Source organism: Dicentrarchus labrax, unplaced genomic scaffold (assembly GCF_905237075.1).
Source record: "Dicentrarchus labrax unplaced genomic scaffold, dlabrax2021, whole genome shotgun sequence".
NCBI lineage: Eukaryota > Metazoa > Chordata > Actinopteri > Moronidae > Dicentrarchus > Dicentrarchus labrax.
The window spans coordinates 3,020,383-3,034,772 of record NW_026136706.1 but is presented as its reverse complement, the minus strand read 5'-3'; the positions used below and the strand labels follow the sequence as shown (position 1 = coordinate 3,034,772).

The 14,390-nt window shown below is 44.7% G+C and overlaps 1 protein-coding gene across 1 annotated transcript in view; it reads left to right on the top strand.

Annotated features, from left to right (window-relative positions):
* gli2a (GLI family zinc finger 2a) overlaps positions 1-14,390 on the top strand; it is an 84,366-nt gene that overhangs the window by 52,071 nt on the left and 17,905 nt on the right. The window contains exons 4-5 of the mRNA XM_051402834.1: positions 5,783-5,988; positions 9,130-9,348. Of these exons, the coding sequence (XP_051258794.1) occupies positions 5,783-5,988; positions 9,130-9,348 (425 nt within the window). The remainder of the gene's footprint in view (positions 1-5,782; positions 5,989-9,129; positions 9,349-14,390) is intronic.

Genomic DNA, 14,390 nt, shown 5'->3' with positions numbered 1-14,390 from the left:
CAAATCAATAGCCTGAAATTTCCACGGTTTATCGCACAGTCTCAATGTAATTTTCTTGCACTCAAAAAGACTAAATGGTATGTGACAGCAACGGAGCCGAATAATGGATAATTACCCTCTGTAATCCCATCTCATTTAAGTATATTATCCCATCGTCTGACATAGTTCTACTGGGCCCCTCCTTTGTGCACAGTCCTCGCTTCTCAGGGAGTACAGTATCAAGTTGTGTCCAAATCCTCAGCATCCTGATCAGGGCCCCAAAAACAACTAAGGCAGGATCTTAGCATGTCCCCTGTGGGGCAGTGTGGTGATTTATCTTGATCGCCTTGGCTGCCCAGAAGTACAGAAGGGAGTGTGTCACATCATAATTCATCCCACCCCGAGCCAGTAGGGAAAATGCCAGAGAGGCAAATTCTAACTTGTTGGTCAGCCAGGAGGGCAGGGAAGCAGGCAGACAGGCAGAAAGGGAACTTGATGTTGGAGTGTGGCTTTAACACCTCACCTTGAAAACAGGTTACATGGGCAGCATCTTGTCATCGCTTGCAGACAGACCCATTCAGACTTTGTGAAGCTAGAAAATCTGGGATATGCTTTAAATTAAGTTTTTATCAAGTGTCCCTTCACTGTGCCCAAAAGCAGAAGTGTTTTTACCTGTTTCAATTGGCTACACTCAAAAGCTGGGCAAAAATAGGGGGGACGAGACATGAGGAATTACAAACAGGGATAGTACAAACTTTTGTCAGTCTGTCTACAAAGGCATTCGTGGTGTTTCACTTGGATTTACACATAATTATGGAAGAGCTTGGGGCAACAATGGTATAAAGAGAGCTAACCCTAAACCCTACCACTTTTCTCACCTTTTACACAAAACCACAAGTTGTCGTTGGAAACTGTTTGGAAAAGGGCAGGCAATTTCAAAAAATACTTGGCAGGTGATTGGATGAACCATCTGTCTATCACCATCTACATTACCCTCTTTAGAAGCCACTATTGTTACTCATAGCTCTTGCCGTAGCTGCCAGTAGTTCTTAATCAGGATGCTGATTGGTGTGAACCACTGTGGTTGGACACAAGCCCATACTGAAGCCTGGCAAGATGGATTCTCTGCATGATTTTGTGATCTTGAGTCCAGCTTCCTTGCAAGGTTAGCACACATGGACAATTGCTGGCAGAAGTGGACCTGATTGATTGATTGTTGCTTTCAGAAAGTTGAAAAAATTGACAAACACAGCCCCCTATAATTCTGATGTGGCAGTGTTTGTCAGACACTTTCTGACCCCATTGTTCTCTATAAACCAATACCAAAACGTATTTTTACTATGTGTTTCTGTGTGGTACAGCACTGGCTAGACTATAAAAAGAGACTTGGAAAGGCTGAGTTCTAATATGACATCTTTCTTTTCTAATCATGCTGCAATCTGCCCTCGCCAGCAATCTAATGTACATGCACTCTGGTATGCACTTACTCATAGGGTTACTCATATGCTCAACAAGCTGTACCATGTCCAAATCACTTTTTCTCACAGCATAGTTTTAACAATGGAACAACAGAGAGCATGTAATCACACAGTACAGAACACAGAGACAAATAGCAATTACCTTGTTGAAAGCATGTCATCTACTGACTTACATGGGTTTCCCATTCCTCTATCTATCCCTAGTTCTCCTCAAGTATCATCCTTACAGGGACAAACTCCCGGCACTTTTATTTGGCTGTGAAGAAGAATTCTGTTTGCAACTGTATGCAAGCACTGTTACCATTCCTTAGTCTTTTTCCAACAGCCACCCATAGTGTTCAGGTATGATGGAAGTTTCTTTAAATGGCAGCCACTGATTAAGAGACGGGGCTCTCCCAGGGCTCTGAGGCCCTCTATGAGCTTCCCATTCAACCTGTGACTGAAGGCTCTGGAAAACACACAGACTTCAAGTAACATCTTGTCAGAAAAAGGGTGGATCGACAAGGCTTCAATAATGCTACCTGCCACAGAGGACTATTATTTGTAGCCTCCTGACAGGCAACAGCAGTAAATTTCACCTTATTATCAAGGCCTCATATTCACTCTTGGTTGTTGGAGTGATTTATTGCAGCCAGAGAGATGCGTGCCGACACGCTGGTTTGCTATCGGCCCAGAAACAAATAACTTTTGTTGATGGATATAGGTTGAAAGTAAAATCTTGCTAAATGGTTGTGGTAGGTGGATCATGGAAAGGGGTCATGCTGATTATAATGGAAATGTAATTAATTTCTTCTCAACGCAAGTTTGCACTTGAATTTTTTGATTATATTTTTGTTCATACGGCAATTTAAGGGTGGCTCATATTGTATTATCAACAAACATCATGAGACTAATTTGGATGAGGCTGTTGTTCCATGTTTTCTCTCAACAAATGAGACTATGTTGTGCGGAAAGGTATTGCCCATATGGCCAAAGCCAGAACTATTAAAACATATTAATGAACCATACTGTTGCAATGTTCCTTCAATACTATGAACACATGGGAGTTTATTTTCACAAGAGCACATGCATTAATGTGCAGGTGAAAACAGTCCCCAAAAACCATGTAGGTGGATTTTAACAGGTTAATATTACCGGCACAGACAGTGTAGAAAAGCTAGAAAGTATTGAGAGATGAGGTTCGGATTTGTTAACAATAAGATAATATAAAATGTACAATAATGCCAGCTTGATTCTTTAAAAGAACGCAGCATTTTTATGACAATACAAAATATTAAAACCACACATTTTCAGGAAACTTAGATGGAATCTGGCCTCCATCCTTGGATGGAGGTAAAGATGAAACAGGCTCCTGCATTACATTAGGCAGGTGTTTCTAATATTCTGTGAAATTTCAGGGAACATACTCGACAATATTGCACTGTAGCTTCAGGCTTTAGCTTAACACTGGGAATCCTAGTGTGTGATTACTTTGAGGAGCTTTGAGTCACTCAGTCTGATAAGAAAGAGAGCCAACACCAGTGCCAGCTTACCCAGGTATCCTTCAGTGAAGCACCCGAGCACTAATCTGAGGAGGCACTGCCAAGCTCTCTGTATGCTGCTTCGAGGCGGACCGAGGGAAGCGTGTTTTTGTGTATGGAGCGTCTGTTTCTTCTCACTTCTCCCCTCCCGCCCAGAACAGAGGGCTCTTTATGGTTGTTTGTAGGGGAAGAGTGGGCCTGACGGCAGAAAGTTGGCCCTAGGACAAGGCCAGCAGTCTGCAGGCGCTTACTGGAAATGGAGCGAGGGCCGAGGCTCTGGGTTGGTTGGCTCGGAGTGAGTTGGGCAGGGCTCGGCCGGGAGCAGGTTGGCGTCTGCACAGGGACAGTGAATGAGAGACTGAGCAGGGAAACTCTGAAGGGAGGATGGAGGGGAGTTCTGCCAAGTATTCTTGCTAGGTCTCAGGCCCACCTTTCATAGCCAGAGCCAGTAACTACAACCTGGACCAGTCACACTCATTTTATCAGTCAAATGATTTGACACCCCTGACTGATTCCTTTCAGATGTATCAGCACGTAAACGTATCATCATTTCACATATTCACATACCTGGTAGCAGTCATACACTCATCTTTATATTTAACTGAATAACATTAATGAATGTTGTTACCAGCTAGTGTGAGCCTTGCATCTGTCAATTAACCATTCCTTACGCCCTTCTCTTACACATACACACACATGCTGTGTACCCAGCATGCAGTTGATGCTGCCAAGAATCAAAACCACACTTATAAACACTCATGTGTTCAGCCATCGAGCTGCTTAAGTGTCAGCCTAAACAGCATTTGCTCTCAGACTCATAAAGACAGCCATTCTGTTGTTTTTATTACATTGTAGTGGCGTATGCGAGTGTCACTGTGGTCATATTTTCTACCAAAAGATTATGAGGCAGAAGTGAAGCAGGCTGTGATGGTGATGACCAAAGAATCAAACATTTAGAATGAAAAATGTTGAACTAATAGTGACGTGATCTAAAACCTCAATTCCACATTGTAAGGAGGCTATAATGCCTAACATTTTACTCATTTGTTACCCATTGTGTGAGGCCCTCCTCTCCCCCCGCTGACAGCATTATGACTCATTAGTCTGGTCATCTCCCCTGAAGGGAGGATTTGCTTTCATAGGTTCGCTTAAGGCTGTGGTTCCCAAACTTTTTCTCTAATGTACCCCCACAGCCCTGTCAGATAAAGGTACCCCTCCATTGCCACCACCCGTCATGTTCTAAACGTGTTTATTTGGGTTGATTTTAAACTGCATGTTGTACAGTTGAATTGGAAATGTTTAGTTCAGTTTGCACTGCTACCTTTTGGAGTGACAGAAACTGGAGACATTCAGCCCTTTATCCATTATTATAGTTATTTTAACCTTTCTTTCATAGTCTTTGGCTATTTCAACTGTTTGTTTGTATTTTATGCCCTCCTTTAGGTCATTCACTTTTTCTCACTCACTTTTAGCTATCTATGTGACCATCCATTTATAAGCATTACTATAAGAAGTTATGGGTAAATACTTGAAAAACAGTAAAATGGCTCTGTGTCTCAAATCAGTTTAACTTCTCTTCAGTCTTTGTCCCAATGCAACTGCAGAAGTAAGTTTTTCTTTTTACAGAGATGACTTATGGGGGCTAAATTTTGAAATAACAATTGTAGCCAGTTAGCCAATTAATCAATTACTAGTTCTTCTAGCTTCTTCTAGCTTATGTCTTAAGGAAGTTTCTGGATCAATCCCTACTTGTAAGAGTGTTCGTCTGCTTTCTTTCTCTTGGATCAAGTTAAGTCAGATACAGCACTGTAACCCACCTGTCTGTTCAACTAGAGTGTAGTTTCAACTAAAAGCCCACTTACATTTAAATCCCTGCAAACAGTTTCAATTGATCATTTATTGGTTACCATTAAAACAGTAATATAACCACACTGTGTCATTCAGCCTTTTCTCTATTAGTCATCGTTCCTCCCGTTTAAGTGTCTTTCTGAGGGCTGAATTTCTACCAGGTGTTTCTTACCACACACTGAGGGAGCGACAGGCCGCTTATCACAGCTGAAGCACACTAGGTCGACATAAGTACCAGTGCCCCTTCAAAGGGCTGTGCCACCGCCAGCGGCCAGCAGACATTTTTATCTAGAGTTCAGCCCCTCGGGGCTATTGAGGATTACAACACCCACTTGTCTGTGTTTCTGCAAGAAGAGCCGCCAATTACCTGCCAGGGATGACAAATTTACTGTATAGCCTGATGTGACCGGCAGGCTGCTGGAGAACTTCAGAGGAGGCTTCTTTGTTTCTTGTAAAAAGGTTGCTTTAAGCAGCTACTTAAGGTTTCAAACATCCAGTTGCGCTCTCTTATCATACACCTTGTAATACCTGATGTGAGAGACCCTGTAGTTTTGCCCACCCAAACAGACAGAAAATACTCTTCCCGGTAGCCTCGCAGTCGAAAAGCCCTTGGTCTCGACTTGTCTGTAGCTCCGGGGCTTAATAGAAGACGGCGAACAAAAGGGGATTATTATGTATTAGCTGTGGGACTGGGGAGGGGAAAGGGTGTAAGTGGATTGAGACTGCAGACACTTTGGTGGAATAATAGAAGTTAAGGCTTGTCTATGAACATACCAATGAAGATCACTCAGGATGATAAGTGAGCACAATACAAGTAATCAAATTAACACAGGCTTGTTTCCAATCCCTCCATGTCTCACTGTCTGTTTCTGTTTATCACCCTCATATTCCATCCCTTCTTTCATTCTCTGTCCCACATTTATTTAAATGTATCTAACTTTTACTTCCTCTTCACAGACCTCCAGGACTGACAGGCAGTCCAGTCATCTCAGATATTCCCCTGATCCGTCTGTCACCACACGGGGCGCCGGGTTCGGGTGAATCACCGTTCAGCCCTCCACATCCTTACGTCAGCCCCCACATGGAGCACTACCTACGCTCTGTACACGGCAGCCCCACCCTCTCTATGATCTCCGCGGCCCGAGGACTGAGCCCTGCTGAGGGTAAGACTAACCCCTCGTACCAGTGTTTGTTGACTATAATATCAATCCGTTGCTAATAGCACAGAAAAAGAAAAACCAGAATAACCTCGACCACAATAGCACCAAAAACCAGCCTGGATAGCAATATCCTAAATATCTTCAGCAAATTCATCCTCTGCTTTAGACCCATCGTAGGAACTAGGAGCACCCAGGGGACCAACTCCCTCCCGCACTTTTTTTTAAACTTTTTTTAAATGGTGGTTTTCAACCATTGTTAAAGTATATTACCCTATCCCACTGGACTGCATTGCAGAGTTAATTTGTCGAGCCAAAGTTGTTTCCTTATATATCTCCTTCTCACCCCAGTACCAATCACACATGCTGCGTTCATGTCCTCACATCAATCAAATATAAAAGTCATAGCTGATCGGTATTCCTCTCAATCCTTGTGTAATCCATATACACAACCGTATATTCATCCTCTGGTGATGACTTTGGGATTTGTATTGAATGTCTGATTCAGCCTCTCAAAATACAGGGCAAAGTTTGGTTATGTTAAAAGTATGCAAACACATTTTGTCTGTAGTACACTTCCAAGTAGATACACTCACTTTGCATTTATAGAACTTACCTATGGCTTCTCACATGCCGTCGTTGACTTGTGCACACGCGGATGTTTAATGTGTGAATAACTTTAAATGCTGAAGCACATGTGTTCATCCATAAACACTCGATTAGGTTACAGTCACCGTCATGGAAAGTCTTCTTATGATCTATGCAGTGTTCACAATATGAAGAATAAACTTCAAGTGATGTGGAAAATCTTTCAAGTGGCGGCTATTCTGCAGCTGCTTTAACCAGTCAACATTAAGGAGGTGACATTAGAGTTGAGCCGGTTTAGTATTTATGTATCCTGTTCACTGTAAACCAACTTGGCTGCACTTCACTGCATACACACTTTAGTTCACACTGTTTGTTATTCAACCAGCGGTGATAATTAGTCTTGCACCTTATACATTCCTCTACACAAGGCACTGAAGCACACCTTTCATCAAGCATGTTTAGGTGTTTTGCATGTGTGTGCATGCTGGTGATTTACGGGTGTATCGGGCCTATGCTCTGCGGTACGTGCAGGTTGTTTGGGCTGGAGAAACACAAACACCCTGAACTATTGAGTTTGCACGACGTCAGACCTGTCCTCGCTACCCCGTGTTCAAACAACAGGTTGGAGAAGTGAGGACCCACAGCCCTGCACTCGGCACCAATAAATCACCAAGCACACGCTGCTGGCAAGTAATGCCCACCCCCGCCTTTCAAGAGAAGCAATGCGGAAGAGATGCTGTTACTGATAAAGTGGCAGGGAAGCATGGCACCAAATGGAAGGCACTCCGCAGGTCTGCAGAACATAAATAAAGTCTGTGGAACCATGGAGCTCAGTGGAGCATGTGTAAACCTCTGATAGGGATACCTGAGCATGTGTTGGAGATTGTTTGTGCAACCCTAACTGCTCAAGGTATACTATGTTATTTACCAGGATCCCTAGTGTAATTTCAAACTCATTTAATTCATTTAGTGTAATCAGAATTGCAACAATATACACAACTTTACCTGCAGTATTTCTAAAGCATCTCTGGAGCCCAAAATGAAAAGATATTGTTGTAAAGGCAAGGAGCCTGTGCATGTCTGACTGCTTGCGGCAGAGCAGTCGCATCTACCTTTTAGCCGTGCTAGCAATGGCAATGGCAATGTCAGTTGTTGTTCAACACTTTAGTCCAGTCCAAATGTTTGCTGAAAAACGCCACTCAGAGCTGCATAACTGCTAAGCTGTGTCTGCAATCACCCCTATTTACTATATATTGAGACATAGTAGAAGTGAGTTTCCATAACATGCACACTACTTTCTCCGAACAAACCCACAACTCCATACATATCATTATGCACAATTATGATTAATTAGTGTTCGGAAAAAACATTCAGGCTTTAAACCAGTGTAACTTTCTGTCTGCTTTTACTGGGAGCAGTGGGAGTGTAGCTGTCTCTCTCCCTCTGTAGTGAGGTCACACACACACACAAACACTAAATGTAACTCTGCGGAGGTTGTAACGTGATCTGGCAGCCATGGAGAAACCAAAAGAATATGCCCGGGTCGCTGCTGCTGGAGCACAAACACACTGCCTGTGGACTGTTACTGCAGCCATGGCCTAATAGGTTCTGATGGATCCAGATTTTTTGTTTTATGTGTGCGCTGAGGATGGGGGAGGCCTTGGTCTGGCTCCCTCAGTATCCCACTTGGCCCCTACCCAGTGATCCCAACCCCCACTCCTACCCCTGTTTCCACCAGCATGCATATTAATCCACCATCGTCCCACACCCCTGTCCCCTCCACACACCCCTAGCCACTGGGGGAGGGAGCGGGAGAGAGCAGGAAATGGTGGAAAGGGGGACACAGGCACAGTTAGATGTAGGAAAGAAACAAACCAATCCATCTCTCACTCTTATAGTTCCTGACACTTTTAAATGCGGCTTTACTGGGTGCAGGTGTTAACACATTTTACGTCAATATCACCTTTGCACATGCAGCGATTAAAGCTTCCTCAGCATTATGAGTGTGCACCTGCACTCTGTGTATGACTTCAGCATGTCAAACCAAATGCATACACAACACCAGAGAAGTGCAGGAATGTGGTATTCCTTCCTTCTGTAGCCCCCCCCTCTCTACCCTGCTCCATCCCTCCCTCTGCTTCCTTTACTCCCTCGAGATATTTTCACATAACCCAGCAAGCCTCAAAGACATCAGACATCTTTTATCGAAAGCCTCATGCCCCAGGGCATGCACACAAAGCACAAATCTTCAAATCTGTAAAGCAGGGCACTCGTCTCCAAAGCTGAGTCCTTCTTGCAACCTTTATTCTCTTTGTTTCTGTCATTCTGTCAAGAGGTATGTCAAATTATGTCACACAATATATTACTTCATTACAGGAAAACAAAATAAAAATGTTTTTTTGCTGCCCCTCTGTCAAAAAGTGTTAGGCTTGACTTCATACTGTACTGACAGAACTTACTCGCTCATTGGTCAGTTGTGCAGCTTTATATTAAAGGACAACGAAGCTATTTCTGTCTGATTTTTACATCTCCTATTTGTTCTTCCCCTTTCTGCTGCAGTGACCCACGAGCACCTGAAGGAGCGCGCCCTATTCAGTCTCCCTCCTCCCCCACCAGGGGCCAACCCAACGGAGTACTACCACCTGATGGCCAGTGCCAGCCAGCGGAGCCCCTACGGCGACCTGCTGATGCAGAGCAGTGCAGCGGCGGCCGCAGCAGCGGCGGCGGCGGCAGCGGCGGCTGCAGCTCATCTACCAGATTACATCAGCCCTGTGGATGGTGGGGATCAAACACCTTGCTATGTTGCACATGTGCAAATAGAGCTGCAGCTTTTATCAAATCTTAATCCAGTATCCAATTTCACTTATCTAATCCGAATCCTTTCAAATCTGTTCAAATCCCTGATCAACTCCACCCCAGCTCTCAGTATTTTACTCCTTGTTAAACCCAGTGCCTGAAACGGGCTTCTACTTTTTGTCCATATGAATACCCTTACTTCTAATTGCGTACCACCACCTGTGAGTCTAGCCTCTGCACCCCTAAACACCTGCGGAATGCTTGATTTCCCCCCCCACCGTCCTCTGATTGGCTGATTGGCATTAGACTGATATGGTTAGACAAAACTCAGCCTATTTGGGTTTCACTGGGAGATTCCAACTCCTGAAATTGATAACATTGAACATTGTCTCACTGCAAGACTTAACACTGTCTGTTTTGCTGAACTGCAAAAACCCACAGTCAATGTGTACACTGGTACAGTGGAGTTTGTGAGGGAAACTTTTTCTAGAAAACAGTCTTTATAGAAGCAAAGAGAAACCTGCTGTAGCTGAATGATTTGCATATCAGTGTAGACTAATAAAATAGTGAGAAGAGACAGAAGATTCAAGAGATTCATTAGCTTTGGAGGTTAGCAAATGTGAGTATTTTATAAACCTGGAACCTGATCCAAGAAATAGACCTGTAATAGAAAACTTGAAACTAGAATTACCACCATAGTCGGTGTGATATTTTCCCAGTAATACCAAAGCACATGCATGTCTTTCATCCCCGCTACAGGAATAACAGCTAAACTTTACAGCCATCTTGCCCTTTGTTCTCAGCACCAGGCATGTTGATACCATCCTCTTATTCTTCCTCTTGAGGCTTGTTCATGGAAGAGTTCCCCACATCAAAGCTTGCAGAGGTTTTTAGACTTATACATAGCATGGGGGCTAGTTGAGGGTTGAGGGCGCATTAACACTAAAAGCCCCAAGGCCAGGAGCTCATAAAAACACGTGTTACCTCGTAGTCTCTCATTCTGATGGTGTTTCAGGTGTGTTTGTACTGTTATTAAGAGTAACATCCAACAAAACAAATCCAGGGTAACTGTAAAAGGGCAGCATGGAGGGAATTTGGCCATGTGAGGCGGAGGAGCGAGACCTTTGTGTGTCAGGCAGTTAAGGCAGGGATTAACCTCATGGGCTGCATGCGCTGTCCACTTTAATGGCAGGGATGGGGCAGCTTTACACTGACACACACAGCGGCACACAAAAAATTAACAGCCTGGCAAATGGGCGGCCAAATGCTCACAAACTCGTACACGTGTTTGCACACAAACTCACAGAGACCAGCCTGTTCTCTAGTACCTCGGCCCTCTATCAAGATGACGGTCAGGCACCAGAACAGACGTTTGATTTCAGCAGCGAAACGCATCCAAGAAACCTTCAGCCCTTATGAATGAGGAATAGAAAGCGCACAGAGTGGAAAACTGTCCGTGAAAGTCAGCCTTTTCGATGCCTGATAATCAAACACTCCCCTTGGCCCCGCTCTGCTCCAGGAGCCCTCGCTCTTTCTTTCATCCCGTCCAACCACCCACCCAGAAAAAAAACTGCATGACACTAATGCAGGCATCCTCACGCACAGGTAGGAAAACACAACAGAGGGAGAGCACTGAATCAGATACAGGATTGCTCGGCAATTAATCTTTTAAATTACCTCAATCACTTAGCTAAACACAGCGGCGCTGAAAGGGAAGGGTGAGGAAGGTTGGGGGCCTCGCAGAAACTGTAGACCACCTCTCTCTCCTCCCTCCTCCTCCCCCTTTTTCTTCCCTACCTCCAACCACCTCAGTGACCGCCGCTGTGCTGCCTTGCCCACACTTGTTTGGCGAGGCTGTTTGCTCAGATAGCCACAACCCCCACCTCCCTCACCCCCACCGCCTGCTTCAACGCAGCTTCCACACTCACTGCCACCATCCCAGCAGCTTTTATTTAGTGTTCTACCATGCTGGGAGTGATGTGGTCAGGTTTCGGGCCACTCTGCCAGTCTGGAGGCTCTTCCATTGCGGCCTCCAGACACAGGGCCCATATTGACCGTGGCGGCCAGTTAATGGTCATCGCGGGCAGCCTCGGCCTGAATCAAAGGCCTCATTTACTGCCAGAGCGTGGGAGGAGGAGTGGTAGCAGAGGTGGCAAATATGTGCTTCATCCCTTGCAGTTAGTTTTGGAAGGCAGCGCAGATAAAACCCATATTAAAAATCAATTTATGCACTAATATTCAACGGACCCACCACAAAAACTGGGAGCCCTCAGTGAACCCATAGTATGGCTCCTCACCCGCCTCCCGCTCCTCCCCCCGTTTTCCCTCTGGATAAGTGAATTGCGAGGCTTACCATGATACACTGCTGCTGTGAAGAAGTGTGCCGGTGGAAAAGTTCTGGATCAGTAAAGGTTTTTTGACAGGGCTGCAGGTCTTACCGGTTCACTTATGAATTTTAGGATTTACTGTTGGGCACACCTCAAGTCAGGCACTTAAACACAGGAATTTCTCTCCTGAATATGAGGAAGGCAACTTATAAAAATGATGTTTGAACTACAGACTACTACTACTACTACTACTTTGGGGAACTTCCAGTCCCCAGTTAAAACACAAACCTACCCAGCAAAATGGTTGTTGGATTCATCTTGTTTAACTGTATAAAGATCCATAAGCGTCTCCTCCCACAGAATTGACAGCATGATGGACAGGACTGCTAGACAAACATGGTGCTACCAGCGGCCGTTAAGGCCTCGCTGAAACGCTTAGCTGCTTCTGTAAGTCAGCGTTGGTGTCTATGGTGTGCTTTTCACACATTAATCATTATCCTTATCTGACAAGAGTGACATGGAGACTGAAAGGAACAGACTCGGCTAAAACAACCAAAATACATTTCACTCCAAAGACACCAAATATCAATTTCAACAACTCATTAAATCCTGTCTTTGTACTTGTTTAAAACTGGCCACTGGTTTAGGGGCATTCCAGTTCTCGAATAACACATGCATGATCACACACAGCATACATTTACATACCGGTATGTAAATGTATGTTTTTTGAGATCAGATTAGCGTCATAAATTCTTGCAGTGGTTTGTCCTTGTGTCATTTAGATGACCTACTGCATCCATTGGTACCAAACATGTCATACTAGCATGTCAGGAAGGAGGCTAAATAACGCGCCAAATTTTGGCAATAGAAAAACTGGCATGGCCATTTTCAAAGGGATCCCTCTGACCTCTGACCTCAAGATATTTGAATGAAAATGGGTTCCATGGGTACCCACGAGTCTCCCTTTTGCAGACGTGCCCACTTTATGCTAATCCCATGCAGTTTTTTGTCTGTGGTATGAATGTGTTATTTCCGCCTACTGTATTTGAATAATTCTGCACACTGCATACCATAAACAGTATTGGAATTGCATAAGTTGGGAATGATTGGAAATCTGAGATACATACTTCACATATAAATCAATGCCCCCCCCAGTCAAAAAAGTCTGGACCCGCCCCTGCAGTGTCACGACATTAGCGTTTGGTTCAGACTTCTTATTTTACGATGTGTTCATCGTAGAAGTGGTGAAACTCTGTCTTTCTGAGATTTCCTGAGGCGTCCCAGATGCTGTGTCGGTTAAAAATCTCAGGATGGTCTGTGTGGGCGCCCGTATGCAATCACTTCTGCAGGTGTGCACGCACTGTCTAACATAAGTAGACAGAGAAAAACTAATTCCGACATTAGGGAAAGGACATTTGAGCATGGTTAGCATTAGCATCGGTACACCACCGCTACTGTAAGTATAAATAAAGTCACATTATGGTATTTCACATTGGGAGGCATTGAGAAGACTGTTTGTATAGCAGTGAGCAGGTATGTAAGGGGTGGGTGGGCAGAGAAATATCAGAGCGGCTTGCGGGAAAACGCTGAAGCTCCCACGACAAAAGCAGCGGCCAAAGTAAATGTCTGCCATCCTGAAGAAAAAGATTTTAGTGTTGATGCAGCGGAGGGAGTGAGGGAGATAGATTTGTGTACTGATGTGGTGGTGAGGAGTGAGGGGATTGGGGGGAGGAGGGGGGTGTTCCCTTCAGACTGCATACACAAACACTTAACTATATGTTGGTTCATGAGCGCATGGGTGGAAGTGTGTGCATAAACACACTGGCAAACACAACGGCGGCTTTGGGCTGGACACTGGGGGCTCATACAGGATTCAGCGCGAGCCCCCTCGCTAATAAAATTCACAGTGTTAGTATTAGTGAGATTTAGCAGGGAAAATAAACATTTCCCCACTCCGGCTGGTCCGGGGGGGTGGCTAGGCTGGCTGAAGATGTGGAGGCCCCGGGGCCCTGTTGGCATGAACTCAAGCTGCGGTGTGGTGGGGGGGGGCAGCGTAGAGCATGAAGGGGGACTTTGCTGAGGCCTGCTTCACCCCAGACAAGGTCAAGGTTGACAAGCCAAATATCCATATAATCCAAGGCCAGCTTTGCTCACTGCATTTGCTCCTTCTGTACAAAATGATTTAACATTTCTTGGAAAGCCAGATTCACATCACTGTAATTTCTATTAATTTCTACTCCATACATTAGCAGTGTTGCTAACTTGATCTTCAAAGACCTCTTGGATTTTCACTAGTGTAGTGATGTCTAAGGGGGTTAACTGAATTGTGGTTTCTATCCCTACACGCACAAACCCTAACCCTAACCCTAACCCCAGCAATGCATCCACCGCAACCCCCCCTAACTCCACGAGCTATGTATTTAATTTAAAAGAAAACACACAGGATTGACCAGCTGCTTGTCAAGAGAGCTTGAAATAATGGTAGCACTGGTCTGAGTGGCACTGATCAACAGCTCTTGTGAATCATGACGGTGCCAATGTCCAGCTAACCATACAGCCGTCTCGTTACTTCCCATGCTCTTTGCCACATTAGGGAAGTACTTTGTGTTACCAGCAAGGAGGCATTACCTTCAAAGTTAAAGTCAGGGAACAAAAGTCTTATGTGCCCGACTGATTGCATCAAAGATTGTAACATAA